This window comes from Pelodiscus sinensis, chromosome 7 (assembly GCF_049634645.1).
Source record: "Pelodiscus sinensis isolate JC-2024 chromosome 7, ASM4963464v1, whole genome shotgun sequence".
Taxonomy (NCBI): Eukaryota; Metazoa; Chordata; order Testudines; family Trionychidae; genus Pelodiscus; species Pelodiscus sinensis.
Window position 1 is genome coordinate 39,066,128 of NC_134717.1, and position 26,835 is coordinate 39,092,962.

General features: G+C 42.5%; 1 protein-coding gene across 1 annotated transcript in view; it reads left to right on the plus strand.

The window, feature by feature from the left end:
- Window positions 1–26,835, plus strand: part of CERS6 (ceramide synthase 6) — a 261,049-nt gene that overhangs the window by 180,940 nt on the left and 53,274 nt on the right. The window contains exon 5 of the mRNA XM_006135774.4: window positions 22,707–22,757. Coding sequence (XP_006135836.1) covers window positions 22,707–22,757 — 51 coding nt within the window. The remainder of the gene's footprint in view (window positions 1–22,706; window positions 22,758–26,835) is intronic.

Sequence of the window (26,835 nt, forward strand, 5' to 3'; positions counted from 1 at the left end):
TGAGGTGAGGAGACCACATCTGTACACAGTATTCAAGATGTGGGCGTACCATAGTTTTATACAGGGTCAGTAAGATATTCTGTGTCTTATTTTCTATCCCTTTCTTAATAATTCCTAGCATCCTATTTGCCTTTTTGACCATACTGTACATATAGTTGGGGTTATTTTTCCCAATGTGCATTACTTTACACTTATCCACATTAAATTTCATTTGCCATTTTGTTGCCCAGTCACTCAGTTTGGTGGGATCTTTTTGGAGTCCCTCACAGTCTGCTTCTGTCTTGACTATCCTAAACAGTTTGGTATCATCCGCAAACTTTACCACCTCACTGCTTACCCCTTTCTCCAGATCATTTATGAATAAGTTCTCTTGAATGACCATGGTTTGCATATCTAATTGAGTCCTTCTGCAGAGAACTGAATTTCACTTTGAATAATTCCAGTGCCAATTGACATTTTTTCTTTGCAACAAATGATTATTTTTCAGTATAAGGACATACATTTACATTTGAAATGTCAAGAGCTGCTTTAAGTGATTGTAATTAATTTTGGCCTCTAAAGTTTCCTTCTGTATGTGGTCCCCCTTCTCATTAGCACAAGTATTCTGCTAGTTTTGCTTAGGAATTGGGAAAGAAGAGAGAACTAAGAGGATAAGCACTCTGCATTGCAGTAGTTACTGTACCACAGTATTGCTGCAGACTTCTTGTGAGCCACTAATGTAAGTGCTAACCTCCAGAGAAATAGCCATCCTATAGAATTTTCTGATGGCTTGCTTAGTCACTGTGTAAGATCTAAAAAAGAAGACTGCAAGAGACTCATAAACAATGTGTCTTGTCTTCACTTACTTCTTGGCATGGTTCATAATGTATGAAAGACTAGGTGGGTTTGTGATGAATGTATGGTAATGCTATTCTTGGTGAAACAGACTCATAAACAATGTGTCTTGTCTTCACTTACTTCTTGGCATAGTTCATAATGTATGAAAGACTAGGTGGGTCTGTGATGAATGTATGGTAATGCTATTCTTGGTGAAACAATCACATCCTCTTTCAAATAAACCACTAGAAGGAGGAATGAACAGCAGTTGGCACACAGTGTAAGCTATGAGTTTCTTGAGATCCCTAGATTGTCTTTGGTTTCAACACAGCGTTTGTCACTAGTCAGTGATTTTGTGGGTAGTGGGAGCTCTGAGACGTCTGCATGGTCAAATGTTGATATTTGTGGAAACATTTATTCCTGCAATGTTTTCTGAGGGCTCCATGAAGCACAATTCATCCTTACGTAAATAATAACCATGCAGTGCTATTTGTAGGCTCATTTTCTGTAGAACATATTGTTACATAAATGCCTAGGATGCAAGCTGTTTTGGAGGCTGGAAGCTGTTAGTCCTAACTATAGAGTGGTGCTTCTGCTATTTCAAAAATATTTGACAGAAATATTTAACAGGTGAGGAGCTCCTGTTTGAGAAATAGCTAACAAGTAATACCAGTTACATCTGAGGATTTTAACATGTTCAGACTCCCAAATAAACCAGGACCATTACTAGATGAGATGATGAAAGGGAAACATTTCATGATGATTACCCCATTGCTTACCCTAGAACAACAGCCCTCAACCTTTTTAGACTACTGTACCCCTTTCTGGAGTCTGATTTGTTTTGTGGACCACCAACTTTAATCTGATTTTAAAACTATTTGCTTACAAAATCAGACATAAAATTACAAAAGTGTCCGAGCACACTATTTCTGAATAATTGTTTTTTTTCTCATTTTACCATGTAATTATAAAATAAATCAATTGAAATATAAATATTCCACTTAAATTCAGGGTATTGTATATAGAGCAGTATAAACAAGTCATTCTATGATATTTTAAGCACATAAAAAATAGTCTAGCAGCACCTTAAAGACTAACAAAACATGTAGATGGTATCATGAGCTCTCGTGGGCACAACCGGGTTGTGCCCACGAAAGCTCATGATTCCATCTACATGTTTTATTAGTCTTTAAGGTGCTACTAGACTGTTTTGTTTTTTTAATTTTTCCTGTTACAGACTAATGTGGCTACCCCTCTGAAGCTTATGATATTTTAATTTGTAATGACTTTGCTAGTACTTTTTATGTAGCTTGTTGTAAAACTAGGCAACTATCTAAGGGTACAGCTAGACTACACTGGTTTTTCAGAAAAAGCTATGCAAAATGTGGTCCGCATTTTGTAAAGCTTTTTCCAATTCTTTTGTCGGAAGAAGCTTTTCCAACATTTGGCTTATCTAGACTGGGCCAAATGTCGGGAAAAAACCCTCTTCCTGAAGCCCCCTTATTCCTCGTGGAATGAGGAATACAGGGGCTTCTGAAAGACCACATTTGCTCTTCTGCAAAAAAAGGGGAAGAGCAAATATGTTCCCTGGACACAGAACAGTTATTCCAATATACCTCCAATATCCCAGAAAAACTGTGTAGTCTGGCTGTAACCTAAATGAGCTCATGCGCACGCTCCCTCCCCCCCCCCCCCCACCTCCCCCACGCTGAGAACCATGGCCTTAGAACATGATGATACAGTGAGTGTTTACTGGGTCCCCAGGCACGCTCAGTGCATGTCTGTGGAAATAGTATTGTGATGCCAAAACAAAAAACCATCTGGTTGTTCAAGACAAAATGCATTCCAGTTGTATATTTGTTATTCTTCTTTTCATGCTACATGGATTACAGTGGAAACATTTTAACTCTTTTCAGCAAAAAATGAACAAGAAATATTGATATTTACTAATGGACTAAAAGGAAGAGCAAGGTGACTGCATTTGTTTTCGGTTTTAACTTAATGTCACCAAGTGTTCCCAAGTCTCGGGAGGTCACCCCAAGTTCGGGCGCCCTCTGTTTTGTGTTTGACCGCCTGCCTGCGGTCCCAACTGTAGGCGCTGTCGGCCCGCGCTCCGATGGGCCTGAGGGGGCCGGGAAGGGGGCTCGGGCCCTCCCACACTCCGAGCCCCGACCCAGGGCCCTAAGACAGGGACGGTAGTCCCTGGATAGTGGAGGGGGACAAGTTCCCCCAAACCCTCCACTCGCGGGGACCACGGCCCCGCCCTGGGCCTCTTCTTCCCGGCTCAGTCCCGGGGAATTCCCCAGCTGGGGAATAGGCTTACCCCCGGTCTCTGCCTCCGCCGAGGGTCCGTGCCTCTGGGTTCCCCTGTGTTCTTCTGCCCTTGTGGGGGACTGTCCGTCTCCCCGCCCCTCGTGTCCTCCGGGCTGGGGCTCTTGCCTTTTTGAACTCTCCGCCCGAGCCGTAAGGCGGGTCCGCCCCCGACGCCTGCGATCCCGCCCTCCTGTGCGTCCTCCACGCCGCTCCCCCTGATGTCATCCAGCCGCGCTGGAGCGTCCTCGCGGCCGCTTGTCCTTTCCCTCTCTGCTCGGCCTCCCGGGTCCCTCACAGCCCGACCTCCCCCGATTGCCCGCTTCCCCGGCAGACCAGTCTCTGTCCCGGACCCTGGCTCCGTGAGGGGGGTTGCGGGAACGGCGTCTGCCTCCCCCCCCCGGTTCCCGACCCCTGGACCCCGACTCAATGCGGGGGAGCGCGGATGCGGCGCCTGCCCCGTCATACTTAAATAGTGAAATAACTGTGCTGTGAGAGAACACACGTGTACTTACTATGGCCCTCATGACCAAGAAATAAACAATAACATTTAAAGACAATAGACTGGAACAACTGAAACTACAAAGACAATAATAGCACTGTTGCTTTGTCTTACAGAAATAAGCTGTTGCAATGGAAGCTATCTAAGTTATTATATTCAAGAAAGTTTAAAGAAATGCCTTTAAAATAACATGTGTTATCAGAAATCTGTAAACACTTAGGCTATATAACTCCCCTTTTAGCCCTGGGTTTATGTGTCTGGTACAGCACATGTGGTGTGTACGTCTTACAGCATGATCTAACCATGGATATTAGTTTCTTGCCCTACTGTGCTGTAATGCCAAAGCTTGATGAGACTATAGTAACAATGCAATCTTAAGTCAGAATGTCTTGCTTCCGTTCTTAACTCACAAAACCAAAGTCCATACCATGAGCTAATAATGCTTAAGCATAATGATGCTTTCGCTAAACAATATGGATCACAACCCAGGAGTCTGTTTTGTTTTTTGTTTTTTAAAGGAAGGAAAGCAGCAATCCACATGAAAATTCCATATAAGATTTTAATGGGGAAAAAAGTAAGTTCTCTTAGGGCATCCGTTATCATTTTTAGGGTTTTCTTTCTGAATAATTCATGGTTGCTTAGCTTTGATTTATTTTCCAAGAAATTAAAATCTATACTTTTTTCTGTACCCAGGAGACAAGATAACCTTGGTTTCACAATGTATAATAAAGGAAATATCTTCCTGATTTGCTTAAAATAAAGGAAGCTTACAAGTTACCATTAACTTAAACATCCATTAAGCCACAAAAGAAAGAGAATCTGAGGTTACTGTGGAATCTGGAAAATCTCTTGGGTTCACTGTGAAAGGGCAGAATAATTTTTACATCTGAATGTAGAATTGCAGGGGCTCAGAACTATAGAAAGATGTTTTGTGTGCTGCCATGGTAATCTGACTTTTTTCTAATGTCAGCAGCAATTCAGCATTACCATGGTAAGAGGATGCAGGTGCTGCACAAGAAAAAGACAGCAATTCAAGTAATTCTAATCAGAGTACTGAATACTTATTAAAACAACCGACATGCAGGAGGAATGCTTATAAACTTGTTGAATAAAAAGAATTGCCAGCATTCATGGTCTTAATTACATTTTTTTGTATGAAGACTGAGAGCCCATTTAAATTAAGCATGTAAGATTGCATGCTGGAAGACTGTAATATCTGTTAATTATAAATAATTGTCCTTCTACTGCAAATATGAAATGCCCTGTTCACTAAAAGTCTGTAATTTTCAATTCATGTAGAATATATAGAAGGTGGAAATAGTTACACATTTTGTATTTTTAAGTCAACAACGACACTAGTTTTTTTCTCAATTCCACTTTATGAAAACAAAACATAATTTTATGATAATAAAGACCATATTCTGAGCTAGGGTGCAGCTGAAATTATGAACTGCACTTATCTGAGAGCAAGCTTTGGCCTCCAGAGAGTAGGCAGAGACAACGGATGACACTTTCAGTGTCGGATATGCCCTAAACCAGTCATTCCCACGGCTGCATTTTTTGTGGCCCGCTACTACAGCTTTATAAATGATCTAAGTGCGGCCTGCCCGGTTACATTGTTTATAACTGGGGTGGCCAATACTCGGCTCTTTGATTAAAGAAATGCAGCTCCTGCTGGTTCTGAGCCGTGCACCCAGACTGCTCGTGGCCAGCCACTCTGTAAACACGCCCCAGAGCCTGGAGGGAGAAGTGCATGGCGGCGGTGACAACTCCGGGACCCAGGCATTAGGTTAGAGCTGGGGGGTGCCTGGCTCTGGGGGAGGGGAGGAGGACTGGGTTACAGTGGGGGTAGGAGGGTGCCTGGCTCTTCAGGAGGGGAAGGACATTGGGTTAGAGCGGGGTGGGGCTGAAGCACCTTAAACTCAGTCTTTGTGGATGCAAATAACAACAATTGTATGTATCAAATTATTGTGTTATATTCAAACAAGACTTGAAAAAATATTATAAAATATACCTAAAACATAATCTATAATAAATAATTATGACTTTCCGATAGAAGCATCTTTTCTTTGGTGGCCCTGAATGCTCTGTTTTCATTTGTGCAGCCCTCAATAGGCTTTGAGTTTGACATGCCTCCCTAAACTGTAAAATATCTTCTGACCTCAGGACTCATATTAGGGCAATGAGGATAAAACTGTGCCCAAAATTTTTATGTTGACTTTAATGAAAATGTACTGAATATTTCTGTGGCACTTAGCCAAAGAGTTTTGGCAGTTTTTAGTCTATGTCTACACTAGCGTGATCTTCACCAGAGCTATGCAAATGAGGCTAAGCGTGGAATATGGCTGAGCCTCATTTGCATATCTAATGAGCTGCCATTTTTGCGGAAGAGGCTCTTGCACAAGAAGGAGCTGTCTACACTGCCCTCTTGCACAATGCTGTTACGCTGATTATTTTCAGGAATAATCATTAGATATGCAAATGAGGCTCGGCCATATTCCACACTTAGCCTCATTTGCATAGCTCTGGCACAAGATTGTGCTAGTGTAGACATAGCCTTTGAGAGAGAGGTCAATGCAATGAACTCCACCCAAATTCTGGTAGTAAAGCCAGATAGCAGAATCTTTGTTAGACTCCAGACATGTGTGTTGTGTCTCTCTAAATGCTACGTATAATTCTTTTTATTATTATTGGTCAGTCTTTTTATTAAGCAGTCACCATTCTTGTCTGTCTGTCATGGGATTTTCAACTTGCTGCTCCTATGCATGTGCCAATGAGACCGCCCCTGCCAGCACCTGCAGGCGTGCTCTGCCGCCTGGCTCCTTGCCACGCGACTCCCAGTTCTCCCCCACCAGCATTTGCAGGCGTGCTGTGCCGCCTGGCTCTGTGCCATGCCTCATGGCTTCTGCTCACTCCCTCTTCCCTGCCAGCTCCGCACCGTGTGGCTCCAGTCCTGGGGAGGTGCTGATGCAGCAGGCTGACTCCCCCAGCTCCTGCAGGCGTGCTCTGCCACCTAGCTTGGTGCCATGGCTCCTGGCCACCCCATCAGGTCTGCACCACATGGCTCCGCTCTAGGGTCGCCAGGTGTGTATTGACCTGGACAGTCTGATATTTTCACCTCCTGTCCAGTAAAAAAAATTCAGAAAATACCAGTGCTTACCTGGTTCTGCAGGGGAACTGTATGGCCCGGAGCAGGAAGACAAGATGTCGGACAGCCGCTGGCAGCCTGTTAGGGCCAATAAGCCTCAAAGGCATTTCTTAAAGAGGCCATGCTTTTTTATGATGATGATGATTGATTATTATTTGCTCAACAACTTTAGTCTCCCCCCTTTGTTTTTTCTCAACAGATTTTTTTTTCCCTGGTGGGGGTTTTTTTTTTTGGGGGGGGGGGTGTTCGGTATTTTTGGTTAAACCATTTGGCAACCCTACTGCACTCCCTACCGTGCTGCTACTGTGGCTGATGTCTTTACAAAATTTTTTTTTTGCAAGACAGTCTTTCTAAAAGTGCACCAAAAGACTGAAAATTTTAAAAATATGTGTGTTTAAAAAAAATGTCCAACATAAACTTTTTGTAACGGTGCAAAATAATCTCACGGTCCAAATTACAATTTTAAGTTAGCCATTTAGGAGAAAGATTGGATGGCTAACATTTAGCAACTAACTTGAATCATACTGAGCAATCCAATCTTTCTCCTAAATGGGTAGCTTAAAACTGTAATTTGGACTCTTTGATGAACTTTGTGATTACTTTGAGTCTTTTGGTGCACTCTTAGAGTGTCTGTTGAATTTTTTTTTCTTGTTTATAACACTGGTTCTTAAAAATGACCCCTGGATTCTGCTGTCACACTCAGGCCACCCAGATCTGTGTGCCACCTGAGTTATCCTGCTGTCTTCTCAAGAGAGTTTGGCTGCTACTACCTATATGTCTTGCTTAGCTCCTTAATGCACCAGCTGATTGACTTTCCCACCAAACTCTTCAAGACTGAATCTAAACCTTACAGAGACCTCCCCTCCCTCTAGGGGCTCTACCAGAATGTGGGGGTATCCACTGGCCCACTAGGAGGATTTGAGGACTGGTACTGACCCCGAGGTAAATTGAGTTTGAGCCCCCGGTCTAGGGTAGCTTGGATTTATGCTCTGCTTCTCATTTTAAGAACATATTTCTAACTCACAAACATAGGTGTACGCATATTGAACAGACATCATGCAGTGATTTTGGGGACCAGCATATTACCAGTTTACATATATCTTATAATTTAGGTGCATATTACGACAACAGTGTGGTGGGGGTAATGAGCATGTCAGGCCTATGACCTTCATTACGATGGGGCCTCTGCCAATTGGCACTGAGGGGCTCCTCAGGTCACAATGATTAATATGTTTCCTGATTTCAGAAGGTAATTTTAACTTTCCTCGGTACTGGGGTTTGCATGAGGCTTTTGAAAAGAACACTGTCATTTTGTTTTGAAAATGTATTTGGGGGAATACATAGGTTTAAAATCGAATTAGCTTTCAAGAGATGTGATTTTTCTTATCAATAAGCTATTGTGTTGTTGAAAACATGCTGTACTCTGATCAAGCATCTGGCCAAGCCTGAGGATTGCAGTTATCTAACTGAATGTCTAGCAAAGATTTCTTTCAATTCAGAGTTTTTAGAGATTCTTTGTGTGTGTAGGTGTGTGGCTCAGCCATTCAGTAGTGATCTGTTTTCACACACTGACAGGGCACGACTGTCTTTGATGACTTAAAACGTAAATCTGTCTTTGAAATGCTGTTTGTTTCACATCTGTGGAGCACACAGGGTCAAACTTCAGCCAGTCTTGGATATGCATTAATGTTTGCACGTCCACTTTGATGTAGATATCTGTGCTTACAGAAGAGGGCATGACCCTGTTTGTGCTTACAAGATCAATATTTGTATGTCCTGGTTATGTATTTGGTTTCCATGCTGTGCCAGGATGGTGCACTTACATACGTAAAGGTAGAGCCCTACCAAATTCATAGTCCTGGACTGTGAAATCTGGTTTCCCCTGCATGAAATATAGTCATTTGTGTCCTTTTACCCTACATTACACAAATTATATCGGGGAGACCAGCATTTCTCAAACTAGGGGTACCGTAGGGTGGGTCACAAGATTATTCTAGGGATGTTACAGTATTACCACCCTTACTTCTGTGCTGCCTGCAGTGCTAGGAAGCTGGGGAGCCGTGTCTGTTGGCTGGAGGCCCAGCTCTGAAGGCAGCATCCCACCCCGTAGCAGCAAACAAGGAAGTGTGGCAATACCATACCATGCCATCTTACTTCTGTGCTGCTGCCTTCAGAGCTGGGCGGCTGGAGAACACTGGCCACTGCCTGAGAGCTGAGCTCTGCAGGTGGCAGAACACACGTCAGAGTGGCAACACCATACCATACCATACTATACTTCTATGCTACTGGTGGTCCAGCACAGTTTTCAGAGATGGGCTCTTAGCCAGCAGCTGTCGCTTTCCAGCTACCAAGCTCTGAAGGAAGCACTGCAGAAGTAAAGGTAGCAGCACCACAACCTCCCCTACAATAATCTTGCAACTCCTCCCTTTTTGGGTTGGAACCCTACAGTTACAAGAGCATGAAATTTCAAATTTAAATAGCTGAAATTTGTGATTTTTAAAATCCTATGATTGAAATTGACCAAAATAGATTGTGAATTTGATAGGGCCCAGCTATGTGAATGAGGTTTTAGGAGAGGAAACAAGAAAACAGTTGTCCAAGCAAAAGCGGGTACACAAAAATGAAAGCTGAAGCACATAATTTGGTCCATACCGTAAATAACTGAGGGATGGATTTTCAAAGTTATACACCCAAACTTGTTTGCATAAATTTGCATGGGACCAGTTTATATACTCAAAAGATCTGATGTACATGTGCATGGCTAGTTAGTTGCTTAAGTCACAGTGTGGATGTGTGAAAGCATATAGCTGCATGCGCACATCAAACATTTGTACGAAAATGTACGGGCCCGAGTAAATATGCATGTCTAGCTTTGAGAATATGTTTGTTAATATATTCTGGATTTTGTGGGTACAGAAAGACAGAAGAATACTTCTCTGTTGTACTTGGTTCACTGTATGATTAACTGCAACATAACTCTGTCTTTATTTTTTTTAAAAAAACCTCCAAAAGTGGTGTTCATCTGCAAGACAATCAGTCAGCCCTACCTCTTTTAAGACTTAAACCACTTAGTGCTTAAGGAATAAAGCACAAATGTGAGGTGAAATAAATTTTGTACTGTACTACAATTTTTCCTCTACTATCAAAATTGACCTTTCTTTTACATACTATGTGTTAGCAATACTTTGAGTGATGTGTACAGATTTTATTGCTTTGGAGCTTTTGGAAACCAGGGCACAATTAGTCTCTTTCTGAAGATAAATATATCGAACAATGCATGCAAAACAGCCGAGGCTTCTAGCTAATGTGCAGACTTCTTATACCGTATTTTCCAGCATATAAGGCGACTGGGCGTATAAGACAACCCCCTAATTTTTTAGTTAAAAGATAGGGTTTCGTCTTATACCCCAGCGCCCCTCCGCCTCCTTTGCTCCCGGTGTCCCTGGTCTGCTGGAGACAGTCCCCAGCAGACCAGAGGCACCGGGAGCAAAGCCGCAGCAGCGGCAGGGTCCCGCACCTCTCAGGCTTTGCCAGAGCAAAGCCTCAGAAGCGCGGCACCCCACTGCCGCTTCGGCTTTGCTCCCGGTGCCTCTGGTCTGCTGGGGACCATCTCCAGCAGACCAGGGACACTGGGAGCAAAGCCTCTGAGGACGCCCCGGCTCAGGCGCGCCTGGGATGCCCCTCCGCCGGCTTCCCCCAAGGCTTTGCAAAGCCGCATACCGGCGTATAAGACGACCCCCCAATCTTGGGGGGATGTTTTTTAACATCAAAAGTCGTCTTATACGCCGGAAAATACGGGTATTATTTCTCCTGCAGAGTTTTAAAATTCTCCATCAGTGCCCGGTCTCAGAAGTTTTCAGGAGTTCTTTAAAATAAAATTCCTTTAACTAATGGATTTAGAGAGAGAAAGAGATTTAAGCTTTAGTCAGATTTTTATGTAAGCAGAGAAAAAGAGAGAGATTGTTCCTTTAATAAATGAAACAGCTGTTTATCATCCTTCATTGTCATTCATGCATAACACACTGACTAGGCACTATGCTAAAGGTGGGGTAAAGCTTAAGTTTCATTTGTGCTGTTATGCCATTTAAGGCAAAAATCCCCCCAAACAGCTAGCAGAACTTACACTTTAAGTCCAGCAAAAATTGATTCCAAACATTGAGTGTTACACTTAAAGCTTTAAAGCTGTTTTTGTCTCAGCTTTGCCATTCCCTGCCTTCCAGTTTTTGTTATGCTCTTGGTCTGTTTTCAGTTAGATAACTTAGGGCCAGATTCTGCCAACACTATTATTAGTGAGTCAGGCCTTACTCCACAACTAGTCCCACTGAAGTCAGTAGCACTATTCAGGGAGGGATGTATTATTCAGTATGTGTATGGATATCGGAAGCTGGTGCTCCCTCTTGGACCTTGTCTCTGGGTGACAGAGATGGCAATTCCTTGTAATATCTTTGGGAGCTGTTACTATGTTAAGTTTGTGGGCCAGGAATTATATGTACTTCCCTAAAGAAAGGTGATCACAACCCTCCAGGAACTAAGAAGTTTGGGAGGCAATTAAATTCACTCAGAGGTACCAACCTCTGGGGATGTTCAGACTAGCTCAGTGTTTCTTAAACTTTTTAAGACAGAGGAACACCAAACAATATTTTTTTATGAGGAACACCAAAGATTTTTGTTGAGCAAAAAAAAAGTCACCTACCCCTTTAAGGGTGGCCATTTTGAATTCTGTTCTCCGCAGCACACCTCCAGCTGCCTCGCGGCACACTCGTGTGCCACGGAACACAGTTTAAGAAACACTGGACTAGCTCCTCCACAAACTGACCAACAAAGAAAAAACTGACTCAGTGTCTGTTTTCTGATACAACAAACATACAGGGTATTCTGTCCTAGGCAGTCCCCAAGCCTTCCTGGGAAGTTTTGGACGGACTTGACCTATTGAGACTAGGGTTGATAGATGGTTGAAACAAAAATACCAAAGACTCCCCCCACCCCCCCAAAAAAAAAACACTGGGAAAAAATTCTGTTGATGGGGGGGGGGGGGGGGGGGAAGGGAGGGAGACCAAAGTTGTTGAGGGAAAAAAAAGGATTCCAAGGACTTAAAACAGCATGTCCCCTTTAAGAGTGAGTGCAGGGATGGGATATGGGGAGCAGTTGAGCACTAAGACCCAGGGGAAGCACTGGGCACTGAGTGTTTGTAGGGTTGCCAGGTGCCCAGCATTTTCGCCTCCTGGCCAGGGGAAAGTTCAGAAAATACCAGACATCTCAGGTGTCCTGTATTCTCTGAATTTTTTTTCCTGGACAGGAGGAGAAAATACCAGACTATCCAGGTGAATACTGGACACCTAGCAACCCAAATTGAGACTCTATAAGAATGATGAGTGACTACAGATGAGCAATAAGCATGCATACAGGCCCTTTTATTGTTTCTGAATGTTTTCTCAGTAATGGTTTCACCTTAAGAATAAATGTGTTTGTTTATAAAGAGATGTGTGGTAATTGGGAACTGTTGGCAACTATGTTTTTGTACCTTTCAAAAAGAAATCAAAACAAAAATATTGGCCAGCTCAGGCAGTCAGACTTGTTAGGGACAAGTAGTCAGGGATCTGCATAGCCTAGAAGTTCAGTCAGGAGGGGGAGAGATGCTAGTCTCTGCTGCAGAGAGGTGATGACTAAAGAGCTAGAAGCCTATAGTGGGTGCCCACAAAGAGGGACTCAATGGGAAACTGCACCTGTAAATCAGTGGGAGTCTGAACGAGGCCTCTACTGCTAGCACTAGAGTATGGAGGGAAAACAGGTGAGAGATCTTTAAAAGGAGAGAAGATAAAAGAAGGGTGACCATAGTAAAATGTCTGATTTTTTTTTCTCACTTTCTTATATCCTTCTCATCCCATTCCAAACCCACCCAGTTAGAGTTGACTGGAGGATAACAAATCTGTTTTTATTGGGTATCAGACTCACTCAATAACTTGGTGGTTATGGCATAGGCCTGGAATGTGGGAGACCAAGGTTGAAGTTCCTGCTTTGCTTGCTTCAAAGCAGAGTTTTTCATCCCAAATCATTTCCAGCCAAAGACTTGAACCTGGGCCACCCACATCATGTCTTAACCATGCCGTACCGAGAGTCTTGCTTTGTCCCTGATCCAAAATTTCCTCCAGGAATGCTTAGTGGAAACTGATAGATTATTAGACATATTTTACCAAATCAGCAGAAATGTTACAACCAGCCTTGTACACATTTTATAGATGTTCTGTGGCAGGGCAGCTGATCATATGTGGCACGCAAGAAGTTGGTTTTCTATTTGTATAGCGCAGTGTGTATTTTGCTGCACTATGTTGGCTTTTGCATTACATGGCAAAAGAGGATTAAAGGAGGAAGGGAAACTGTGGAATGCCAAAGCAGGAATTCCACAGCCACTGGACAGAGGAGATTTGCCACTCGTTGATCATCCTTCTTGCCCACTTAGTTGTTGAAGCTGCTGGGTTTTCTACGGGTTACCCAGAGATGAAATTCAGCTGAAATGAGCAATCCTCTTTTGCCATGAATTTTGCCAAAATTGCCTCTTTTGTAATGAAACTCAGCATAGTGCAGCAAAATACACACTGTGCTGAACAGCACCACTTAGTGGATTCCTCTTTGGCACTGTGCTGTGTGATTCAGTGAGGGTAATTATTCTGCCATCTAGATGTTTTTTACCTCTTCTTAATGGGGTGGCTGACATAATAGCTCTCCAAGTTTCAAAGGCCTGAGCTTCTAAAGCAAGGAAAACAAAAGACCTCTTGATCCAGCCACTTTCTTAGCAATGAATTGAGGAACAGATATTTTCCAAGTCAGTCCACAGAGCTGGAGAGCAAAGGCTGCTTGAGGGCATTTGTTTCTATTTAGGACTGGCTGCCTGTAACCATGGCCTTTTGAAGGTTGTGTGGCTCAGAAGGGTGCAAATGTTCTGTTCTGGGTCATTTCCTGTGGTGCAGAAACTATTCATATTTTACGTTATCAACTTGTGATGAGTTTTGAGGCTTTGTGATCTGGCCTTGTATGTTCTCTAATGTAACTTGTTTTATTTAGTACTCAAAGTTTAATCAAATCCAAACCTCTGCTTTGGCAAATACTGTAACAAGGTTTCTTTAAATAAATGCTATTAATGTGTCATAATATTTGGGGGGAAAATTTGACTATGTTCTCTGTACCTATAATTTAAATAGTGGGGGAAAAAAGGGGGGGAAGTATCTCTTACATCTAGTTGAGTTTGATGTGAAAGGAGTCATTGCTTTTCAGAGTTGGCTAAAAGTAGGAATTATCCTAAATGAATGGGTTGCTGATATTTGAATAGCTTTAATTTAGACAACTATAAGACAGGCAGCCTTTAATTCTATGTATCAATAATAAATGTTCTTCATTGCCAAATAACTTCTCTCATTGAACTATATTCTACACATTTGCCCACCCCAGTAGACAATTTAGTTTATTAATTACTTCATTGTGGTTGCATCTAACATGGCTGAACAAGAATGCCCTCTGGGCAGCCTCATCAGATCTTGGATTGTGACTGTAGGCATGTTAGGGAGAGCAGGGATTATGTGCCTGATGCTTCCACTCCCTCTTGAGGGGCAGGTAGGTAACGCCCTGGCTGCTACCTCATGTCAGACCCTCATGTCAGGCCAATGTGTTTCGTTGATTGGCGAGGAGGACAAGTGAAAAGGGCAAGAAGTAAAGGCTTCAAAAACACTGAGGATTAAAACTCTTGTATGTCCACAAGAGCTCAGACTCCCATCTGAACATCATATACTGGGGGAAAAAACCCTCTGGGTTCCATTTCAATAGGCTGGCAAATTGGACATGCATTAGTTCCTCACCATTAAATATGTATGTCAGCTGGAAGAGACAGAGGTTCAGTAAGATTGAGACATTTGAACCTTGTAAGCTGGTTGCATTAAATGATTTTTGTTGACAGAGAGAAGAGGAAGTTTGAACTTTACCTGTTACTCTTAAAACCTCAAGATGTACATCAGAAACTTTCAGAGGGGTAGCCGAGTTAGTCTGTAACAAGAAAAACTTTAAGCTGCTACTAGACTATTCTTTGGTTTTAAAGACTAACAAAACATGTAGATGGTATCATGAGCTTTCGTGTGCACAACCCACTTCACTTAGGGTATGTCTAGACAGCAGAACTATTTCAGGATACCAGAGGTATCCCAAAATAGCTATTCCACATCTTTTACACGTGACTGTTATTTCAAAATAGATTTCAAAATTACGAGCATGCTATTCCGGCATTCCTGTAATCCTCGTTCCATGAAAGTTAAGGGATGTCTTGAAATAGCACATTACTTCAAACTTTAATTTTGAAATAAGCTCTTTTGAAATATATAGCACAAAATGCATAGCTTATTCCAAGATCAGGGTGCTGCCTAGATGCACTCTTACAGACCAACGTGTATCTCTGTATTTGGGCTAAGCATTTCACATATTAACTTTTGGAATCTTTGTTCCTTCTGCATATAGTTGCTATTTTTATTTTAATTTCAACATAAACATTTTTTAAACTTAGTCTTCAATAGCGAATCAACATACATTTATTGCAGGTAAACTCTCCTATATGATGAATTGGAGTTAGAAGCTAATTAGAATTCTTCATGTAAGTTGGAAATGGGAATGTAATATTAATAACATTTATAGTGTCCATCTATGTATGCAAATCCTTTCTGTGATGAAGATCATCAAAGATAATAGGAGGCTAGTTGTCAACTTCTTTAAGCCCCAGAATAACGTTCTAGTTAATGTCCACTTTATTTGGCTTGAGGCCTACTCATTGCCTTGTGCATGGATTTTGGCTCATCTTTTGCCAAAGCTGGAGTGAAATTAAGAGAATGTGTGCTATGACTCGGTGTTGCCGATAGCCAGGGGCAGATGACCGTTTTGCGGGGCTCCGGGCAGCATAATTTCGTGGGGCCCCCCTTTGCCATGGCGCATGTGTAGTGACGCCATGCGCATGTGCGGTGGTGCCACGGCGCATGCGCGGGGCTTTTTGAAGCGCGGGGCCCGGGGCGGCTGCCCCGTTCGCCCTGCCCTATATTCGCCCCTGCCAATAGCAACCTTTTTGATACCAGAGACCTGAAAACCAATTCACAAATTTTGAGCTGAATGTTAACATTCCATTTGCATATATGCATATTCCTTATACAAATAATGAGTATGCAAATAAAATTGTATCAGTCTGCCAAAAGCCCCAATCCCTCCACTACCCCCCAGCACCAGCCATTGATTCCCAGTTCTCTTCACCCAACCCCCCTCCAGTGCCAGCCTCCTGCCCTCAGAGCCCCTCACCCCTGAGAGACCCCTACCAGTACCAGACCCCCAGTGCCAGCCTCCTGTTTCCCGAGCCCCACTGCACCCAGAGCCTCCCCTATCTCAGCCCCAGTCTCCAATATTAGCCCTGTCCTCAGAGCCCCCAGTGCCAACCCTGCCCCCATACCCTTCTACCAGCCCGACCCCTATAGCCCCCCAGCACTAGCCCTGCCCCCCAACCTAGCCCTGCTCTGCATCCCAGCCGCCAGTTGAGCACTGCTGCCCGGGTCACAATTGCTCTAAGGCTACCGTGTTGGGCTCTGCATGGCCCTCCCACCACTCAGCAAAACGTTCTTCCGTGGCCAGAATGGCAGGGACTGGCAACACCCCGACACATGCATGAGATCAGCGGTGTCTGCAGCATAAGCAACGGGGCGGGCACATGTTTCTGGTGGCTCAGGAGTTCCTTCTCAGGCCGTTAACAGTTGGGGCCTAGAGGTGCAGGGTCACTCAGCTCGTGCGTATCTCAGGCTCATGGCACCCACCCAACAGCCGGGTGGTACTAGTCTCCCTGACACCCGCTGGTTTCAGTCAGGGAGTAAAGCTCCCCCTGCACAACTCTGACCGGGACATTGACAAAGTGGTGCAGGCTAAAGCAGGCAGAGGAGACCCCCCCAGGGGAAGCCAGGCCTTGCCAGAGAAGGGGCAGAAATCACAGACACCCAACACAGCTCCCCGGGGCCTTTAGTCTGATCTTCTTCGGTATCGATAAAGGCAAGGATGCTCATTGCCATAAAGGCTCCAATCCTGGTCCCGAACTCCACCAGCCAGGCTGCGTGGTTGCGGCCAGAGCTGGAACCAGGGCCATGGTGAGGCTGCCCCAATAGGGACAGCCTAACCACAGGCCAGCTCCAGCCATGGCACACGGCGCAGCCTGCAGCACCACTCACCATGGGAGGAGAATTTTTAGTGCATGTGTAGGGTCGCACCTTATAGGGAACAGAGTTTCCCAGTGGGTAGGGCTTATTAGCAGCTAGGGTGTGGCCTGGCAAAATGCAGCAGCCCAGCAAGCAGGGGCTTGCGGTCCACCACTGGTCCACGGACTTGTGGCTGGGAACCGCTGGCCTAAAGAATTCATCTGAACAAATCTAATTTTAGTGGATACTCCTATTGCTCGAAGGATGCATGTGTCCTAATCCAAAAGGCCCATTCACTAAAATGTTTGTGCCCTCATTACACTTGGGTATGAAGTAGTTCAGCATCTGTAAAGGAATTGCAGCCTATTGACACCAGGGTTACCAGGTGTCTGGTATTCATCCGGACAGTCCGGTATTTGCAGGCTACATCCGGTTAAAAAAAACAGGAAATTCCAGACATGTGAAATGTCCAGTATTTCCTGTTTCCATCGAACGGAAACCCGGTGGGGACAATTTTCCCCTGCTGCATCTGGTGGGGGCGGAGGAGCGAGGTGCACGGCAGAGTCATAGCAAAGGGGGGCAGAAGGGCGCACTTGCCAGGTGCCACACTAGGGGAGTGCTGGGCTGAGGTGGGAGCGGAGCTCACGCTACTCTGGCCCACGTGACCAGCAGAGATCTGGGAGTTGGCTACATGATGCCTCCCTCAACACCAGCTGTGGCCAACCTGTGGCTCTTCTCCCTCCCCCCAAAAGTGCGACTTCTGAAGCCACTCCTGCATGCCCCCCCTCCCCCCAAAAAATAGCTCCCACCCCCGGCTTCCCTGTGCTTACCGGGTGGAGCTGCAGGGTTTTAAAAATGGCACCCAAAATGGCGGCCGTCTTAAAGGGACAGCCTCCTTTTAAAACAAAATAATTTTTTTTGCTTCACAATTCTGTTCTGTGGGGCTTTTTTTTTTTTTTTTTGGTTTTTGCTTAACAACTTTGATCTCTCCCTTTTTTTTTCCACAACAGAATTTTATCCTGGTGTGGTTTTTTTGGGGAGTGGGAGGTGGGGAGGGTGTTTGGTATGTTTTATTAAACCATCTGGCAACCGTAATTGACACAGAGCTCTTCCACTTTTTTGTGTAAAGCTCTGTGGATAGCTATTTCAGATTTAAAAATGTGCTTCACACGGGACAAGAGCTACAAAAACCCAAAGTGAAGTTGTGCTTCATGAAGTACAAGTACCTCCAGAAAGCCTTTCCTGTTTATGCACAAAGGAAATCTTGTCAAGTCTATTTAGATTGGCAACTCAGTCAAGTTACTGTTTTCTAGATCATGTCTTAAACCTTTATTGTATAAATACTGAGTGTTCAATGGGAGAGGATGTGTGATGGATTGAATGGGATGTGTGCTTGCCCTTTGTGGCATTTTTTTATTACAATAAAATTCCATTTAGTAACAAATGGAAGGAAGGGAAAGATTTTGTGTTTATTTGTTTTGGGGTTTTTTAAAACAATTCTTTCTGAATAGCTGACTCTATAGATAAATACAAAACAATACAACTAGCTGGATCAGTTTTGCAACTTTTGTGTTGAAAAAAACCATCGTAAATTGATATCACAGCCTAATGTGTGTGGGTTTATGCAGAAGGCCTGAATTCTGTTTCCTTTCCTGAGGTGAAATCTTGAACCATTGAAGTCAATGGCAAGACTCTGCTTCAGTGGGACTAGCCAGGATTTCACCCATAATCTCTTGTCCCTGCTGTCCAGTGAAATACAATTCATTCAGCTATCTGAGAGAAAATGAAAACTTCATTTTACTCAACATAAACCCCTGTGTTCACTAAGAAGTTGTGCTGATTCAAGGCCTTCAATGTGAGAAGAGTAGAAAAATGGAGAGCTCTCTGAGGGTGGAGAGAACACATGAGGGGCTGAAAATGTTGGTGGATTTGGAGAGAAATGCATATTGACTCTATATTAGAAGAGATTATTTCCCAGATGAAACCATTGTGAAAACCCAACAGTGGAATCTTTTCACTGACAATAATGTTTTATTAACCTTGACAAATTATTTCCTTACAAGTAGGTTGTGGGGAGTAGATTTTTATAGGCTAATAAAGTAGTAATTGTTTTTTTCAGTTATTATCAATCAGCATTACTGTTTGTTACTATAGTGCCTCAGGTGCTAATTGAGATCAGGACCCCATTGTGCTAGGCACTTTTGAACACACTGAGGGTATGTCTACACTGCTAAGTTATTTTGGTATAGTGGAAGTATCCCAAAATAGCTATTCCACGTCTTTTGAAGCAACCCGTTATTTCAAAATAGATTTTGAAATAACAGGTAGCTCATTCCGATATCCTGGTAACCCTTGTTCCTTGAGGGTTAAGGGGCATTTCAAAATAGCAAGTTTTTTCAAAATTTGGTGCTGTCGACAGCGCCAAATTACTAAATAAGCGAGTTCAAAATACACTCAAAATAAGCTATGCAAGTTGCGTAGCTTATTTCAAGCAAAGGGTGCTGTGTAGATGCACCCTTTGACATTGCTCGCCCTAAAGAGTTCATGGACTAAAGACAGTAGAACAAAAGGCAGGAGTGGAAAGAGGTGGAGTAACTTGCCCAAAATCACACAACAAGTCAGCGTGACAGTAGGCAGAGCCAGAAATAGAATCTAGGTAGGTCTCCCTACTCCTGCAGCAGTGTCCTATCTACTATAGCATGCTGCCTTTAATGGTAAAAGCAGTGTTTTGCTTTTACTTAAAGGCTAGGTTTTGTATATCAGTTTTAAAAATTGCAGCTGTTACCAGTTGGTTGAAATGTCCATACAATAAACTAGCATGAAAAAAGAAATCCCCAGAGACTAAGGGATTAAAAGGGAGCTCTTTATTTTAAAGGTGCCTAACACATTGTATATTGCTCACTTGGTGAGATTAGGATAGTTGAAACAAATACAGTGTCTGGTAAATAAACTCATTTCTTCATCAGGAGATTCTGTAGTAACAAGTGACTTAGCTTTAAACTCCTGCTCAGCTTCAAATTCTCACTCCCCTCTGTGTCTCAGAGTAAAAAATGACATTGTTCTACTAACTAAACCGACAGTTTTGCATTTCTAGCTCAGATGTAATTAGTATTGATTCCAGACTCTTTCTGGTCCTATGACCCTTGTTAGTGTACTTTTCCTCTGACAAAAGCAAGTCAATACCTTCAGCCCATGTTTTAAAATGTATTTTAATATACCTTTATTGGAGTTTGGAAGATTTTTAATCTGAGTGAGTCTAAGATTGCAGTTTCAGGCTCCTGAGTTAGGCCCACAATACTTGGGAAGACTCTGTGTGAAGTCAGCATCAATGTTCAAATAGGAATTTTTAAAAGAAATACTTGTTCCTAGACATAGCAGATCCCTTGTCCCTAGCAAACGATAAGTCACCGGCAACTTGTACTTATAGGTGCTCTATTTAGGGCTCAAAGAAGCAGCTATTCCAGAAAGGGAGTGACCACAAAAGAGAGATCTGGTCTATGATCTTGAGGTTGTATAAGTGGGTAAGAAATCTAGAGCTGAGTATTTGGTGCTGATCAGGTTTTCTGCAACCAAGAGAAAGTTGTTCCTGGAGAAGGAACTCTGACTGACTTACCTGCCATTTTTGTTGTATTGAATCGCTCTACCAATTTAGTTCCTTTACAGGAGCTCTTGGTTGCCATCTTGAAATTTCTCCTTTGAGTTTTTGAGTTAGGCTGTTCTTTACAAGAAGATCAATGCTCTGGCAATCAATTTTCTGGCATTTGATTTAGCAGCTCTAGTTAAGACCCGCTAAATCGAATGCTTAGGATGCCCCCATCCACACCGATATTCCTATTCCTCACAAGGAGTAAGGGAAGTTATGGGAGCATTTCTCCCATTAACCTCCTTTTCTGAGGATGATGCCAAAGCTCGGTTTAAGGTACGTTGACTCCAGATACAATTTTTTGCATACCGTAAGTTGACCATCTCCTGTAGTGTGGACCTGGCTTTATGCTAAACATTATTGTGCCCACAATATCTGTAAATATGCTCTAGTTCCCCAAGTTGCTGTTCTGGGAGGGCACTGGTTCTAGTATAACTGATAGCACATTTTTCTTTCTGATATGTGAAGTGAAAAAATTTAAAGTTAATTGTTTTTTGCCCCATATTTTGCTACATAGGCATACCATAATCAGTATTAATGAAGCAGAAAGGCAGGGTGAAATTCTTTGGGACACCAGTTTAAACAACCCTTTTAAGTGAGGATAGGGTTGCTAGGTGTCCGGTATTCACCCCAACAGTCCGGTATTTTCACTCCTGCCCAATAAAAAAAATTCAGAGAATACTGGACACCTGAGATGTCCTATTCCTATTCTCTGAATTTTTCCCCGGCCAGGAGGCGAAAATGTTGGGCACCTGGCAACCCTACAAACACTCAGCGCCTGGCCTCCCTCTTCCCCCCCCCCTCCCCCCGGACCCTCAACACCCAGCCCTCCACCTCCCGCCCCCATGCTTACCTGGTTCCCCAAGGCTGCCGGCACAAAATGGCTGCTGGCCAAAAGACCTAGGGGAAGAACTTTTTTTTTTTCCCCTTCTCAACAGCTTTGGTCTTCCCCCCCGCTTTTTGGGCCTTGGCTGCTATTTTTGTCAGTGCTGCAACACATTGAAATACCATCAGAACTGAACAAAGGAATAAATTTGCTGAAAAAAATTGCTGACATTTAAGGAGACTTCCCTGTTCTTCTCTCTCATGAAAAATTGAGGGGTAAATAGTCAAATAAATCTTTGTACAAATAGCCGGAAATCAAATGAAGAACAGCAGTGATGCATCTCCACAAAAATCTTCCTGTGACTTCTTTCTGATTTCCTGGATTGGCCTTTTTGAATGGAAAATTCAGTTGGTATTTTGAACACTACAGTGAGTTTCTCTCCCTCTGCATTTATTTTACCTTAGAAGATCACCACAAGCAGGATATGTGGTATGATGGCAAGCTCTATCCTTTAGGACAAGGATAACCAAAACTAGCCATTTAGGGACTTGATTTGATCTCTGTGGGGGAGGCAGGATAATTGGGTTGGAAATGGAGGGAATACTCCCCTTTCCTGCGATTTTCTGGGTTTGGACTGAACAACAACCTGTGCTGAAGTAGTTCTGGTTACACATTTTGACAGTCTGAGGCCAATAGGGCCATCAGACAGTGTGTCCTAGTGGATAGAGTACTGGAGTGAGAGTCAGGAGGTCTGGTTTCTATTCCTAGTTCTGCCACTGATCTGTTGTATAACTGGGTAAGTCAGTGCTTCTCCCTGTACCTCAGTTTTTCCATCTGTAAAATGAGAATAATGATATTGATTGTGTATGTAAAGCACTTTGGGAGCTACTCCTGAAAAATGCTGCATAAAAGCTTGGTATTATTTATTGTCTGTGATGCTGAGAATGTGATATGAGATTTTACCACTATGCACAAGCAGTAAGAATGACTGAAGTACAATGGGATGTTTGCTAGAACATGGTGCTCACACATCCTACATGAACAACTCAAACTCATTTATAAAAAGGTGGGTTGTTCTAATATGGAGCACACAACTTCGAGGTTTCTAGCACTCTCTCTCAATGCATGTCGACTCTCTGGAGAGGACATACAAATGTGCAGCAGCTCTCAAGATATATTACCTGAACAATGTTAACCATTTACATCTTGGACTGCATTGTTTTTTTTCACAGCTACTAACATGCCCCTTTATTTTGTTTTTTAAGACACCCTGGCTCTGGAACACAAGACAGTGCTGGAATGGATACCCGTATCAGGTAAGCCATCCTGTTATAGAAAGAGAAATACACAACCTCAGTGAGACGTTGTTTTTACTATGCAAACCCTAGATGTTTTATGCAAATATTGATTAGCTTTATAAGCCTACCAAACAAACACTATTTTGGTCCCCCTATTAGCTTAGTCATGGAGGAGCAACATGCACAGAAAGAAATATCCATCCCACCTAGTGAGATCAGAGCATCAGTAGAAACTGAGAGAATGACAGCATGTCTCTGAGTCAGAAATCTCCCCTGACCCTGCATGAAATGTATGCATAGCCATAGGAGATACCTCCTTGTGTCCATAGTGTAGGAAACCCACCCTTGAAAACACTCTATGCTCGTGAGTCCAGAGCTCACATTCCAGCCTAAGTTGAACACAGCAGTTTTACAGCCCCGCAGCCCAAGCCCCATGACCTCTAGTCAGCTGACCAGGACCAGCGATTGGTGTTGAATTGTTATGTAGGTGTTCTCTGAGAACTAATAATACTTACCTACTATGCAGAGGTGTGGCAAGCATCAGTTAATCAATAGCTATTACATTTTCAATAATATTGTTTATTAGAGAGTTCATTAGAGAAAATGGTTGTCATGCATATGTGATTAGGAATTGGCATTGGCTTGGCAGCCATTTGGGAAAGTTCAACTTCATGGATATGTATTTTTATACAATACCAGTTTGCATTTATGTCATCACTAAAGTATCACACTTACAAGATTGGAGAAGAATGTAAATAAGCATCAAGCCGCAATTTGAGAACCCTGGGTATTTAACAGCTGGTTTTGAGTGAGAGCAAAATTATGTTTGGAGCTAACTGCCAATTTCAGAGCACCCCTTTTTCCTATGCCTCATCTGTATTCTTTTAAATATAAACCCATTGCCATGGTGTATTAAACATCACAGATATCACCTAACAATGTGGCTTTGAAGAGTCACAGTAACTTGTGGTTGTGACTTTGTTTTTCAGCATTTCTATCCATGGAAATTCCAAATTGTCAGAGAGCCTCTGAAATGTTCACCTCTTTAGCCCCAAATGTTTTTCATTTTCACGTGTATAATAGCAGTACTCAATCTCCAGCAAGGATCCAGGGCCCATTGTTCTAGACATTATGCAAACCCATATGTAAGTTTGGTAACGTATTTAAAAAATAAGTATTCCCATCCCACTCCCATCCTCAATATTTTATTTGTTTGTTTGTTATTCTCTTAAGCAGTATATGCATACTTTGCTGGGGTATTTGTTGCTCCTCTTTACAGCTCTCAGCAACTCCAAATCTTGTTGCACAGGGATGAAAATATTAAGCATGTCCCTTGTAACAAGAGATCCTACCCATAAGTAGCAATGACTAAGAGAAACAAAATTTTAAAAAGAGTTTACAATCTGAGAAGTCTAAAATGTGTAGACGTATATGTAAACAGTATATTGTATACCGAAGAAAATCTGCTTCTGAAGAAAGAAATCAGTGTGATTGGTTAATGAAAATAAATATTTGCTAAGCTTATGATCAGGACAAAGAGGTCACACTTTGTTAATGAGAATATATGTTGCACCTTTTCAATACTAGCAACTAAATATGAGATCTATATAGACAAGCTGCAGACAAAGAGAAGGCTCAGTGCCAGAGAATGAGTTTTGATAGCAAATCACAAATAAAAACAGTCATTGTGGCAGAGAAAAAAGACTGTTGGGCTCAAATCAAGGCTAAGTGTTTGGGGAGGAGGAAGGGCTTTGTTTATTTGTTTTTTAAAAGGATAAAAGTTCTAATCATGATGCCGACTTACATGAATTATTCAACATGGCATTCCAGAAATCCAACACAACTTTATATAGACAGAGAGAAGTGGGTGATTCTGCATTCACTTGATGGGCTAAAACCCAAATCCTTACTTTACGCACTGTAAGTCCTATTGAAGTTAAGGATTGGGAACTAACAATGCAATGATCAAGTTCTCTGGTTTTGTTGTGCATTTGTTACAAGATGAAAATTGGTACATCCTTATAGTGTGGGGCTTGATTTATTTTGATTCATGGATTTAGAAACTCTAATCAAGAGAACAAACAACAATCCTAAAAATTCTTCTAATACATATTTTTCTTGTGAATTCTTTGGGGTTTTAAAATTTAATTTCAGATTCCTTTTTAGTTCATATAGTCGTACAAAGTTGAAAAAACTGAGGCTAATCCATACCCTTACTGGCAATGTCTACAGAGCAGATAAGGACTAAATGGGACAGAGAGATGAACTACATGGTTCCACTTATGGGGTGCTCCTTCATTGGTGGGCAAAGTGAGGAGAGCTTACAATCCAGTTCTCTATGCCTTTGGATTCTAGGGTTATCAACCAGATGACTTTTACAAGCCTTACATTAAAAACTACGCAATTTTTAAAAAAAGTTTGAAAAGAGTCTAAAAATGGTAAGCAGACTTGGTGATGGCAATAATTAAGTTTTTGCATTATCTACATGACTGACACAGTTGTTTTTTTAAATGACAGAAAATCAGCAAATTTAAGCACTTTTTAACAAGTGTATTGTATTTTACAATCAGAAAAGCAGGACATTGGGGCTACGTCTACATTACGCATTCTTGCACAAGAAGATATGGAAATGAGGCATGGCGATGAATATTGCTGCACCTCATTAGCATACCTAATGAGCTGCCATTTTGCGCAAGGGTCTTTTGCACAAGAAGGAGCAGTTGACGGCTCCTTCCTGCGCAAAACCCCCCTCTTGTGCAAGAGCCATTCTGCCTGAAAATAAGCGGCAGAACGCTCTTGCGCAAGAGGGGAGTTTTGCACAAGAAGGAGCAGTGTAGACTGCTCCTTCTTGCGCAAAAGCCCCTTGTGCAAAAATGGCGGCTCATTAGATATGAGACTTGCATATCTTCTTGCGCAAGAATGCGCAATGTAGACGTAGCCCAACAGGGCACCTAACAAGGGTTTTCTAAATACAAAGAAATAAATGAAAATTAAGATTTTTTTAAAAAAAGAAATCCATTTGCATTATAGAATGGAAATGATGATCAATGCTACACGTGTTGGGCAGATTTTTCCCTGCGGTGCAGTAACTATAGCTGGTCTAAACTTGGTGGCGCCACTGAACAGAGGGTGAGGTGTACGGGATGGGGAGGAATCTTTGGGGAGCCACCAAGTTTAAAGCAGCCATAGTTACTGTAGTGCAGGGCAAAATCTGCCCTATGTGTGTTGTGTTGATTATCATTTCCATTCTATAATGCAATGGATTTCTCCTTTTAAAATATTTGTTTTCATTTATTTCTTTGTATTTAGAAAACCCTGCCAGAATCCTACCTGTTATTGATATAAGTGATGTGATGAGGAGGAAATGGGCCTGTCTGAGTGTAAATTAAGATAGCTCCCAAGCTGCTCTAATTTATGTCTGCGACCAGACTTTAAAATATCTTTCACCTCTTCACTTTTGCCCTTCTCATCTGTGTCAAACACTACTTGGCTGCAGGTACAGGCAGATTACAGGCCCTTCATTTTTCTGAGTTGTAGACCAAAGGATTCTGAATATATTTAATCTCTGCAAATTGTTTCCTCTTCTCCAAATGAATGATTCATTTTAGACACCTCAAAATAGATTATATTAAAAAGATTGATATACCTTTCATCATGGTGATAACTTTCATTAAAGCATTATTTTAATGTCCTCCTGGATGCCAACACACAGAGGTAAGTCTGTTTACTAGAGCCATTTTGTCCCAATTCACTGTGCCTCTGCACCTTTTAGTGTGCTCTAACTTGGATGCAGCTGATTCGAAAACCATCAGGAGACAATTGTGTAATCAAACTTTCCTTTGATGCATATAAGAGAAGTGCAGGAGTTCAAAACTGACCAGAAATTTTTCTGCCCTAGGCATCTAAAGAATTAGGGCCTGGTTTGTTGGCACGGAAGGAAAAGAGTATAACTCGGTTGTCAGGTTATCTAAACATAAAAAAGGAGAAGTGTAAGTAAGAGATCGGAAGGGACTTCATCTCACAGAGCTGTCAGTACTTGAAACATGCACCTGTCAGAACTGTCCCACGTACGAAGGTTACCTGCAATTTTCCCTCT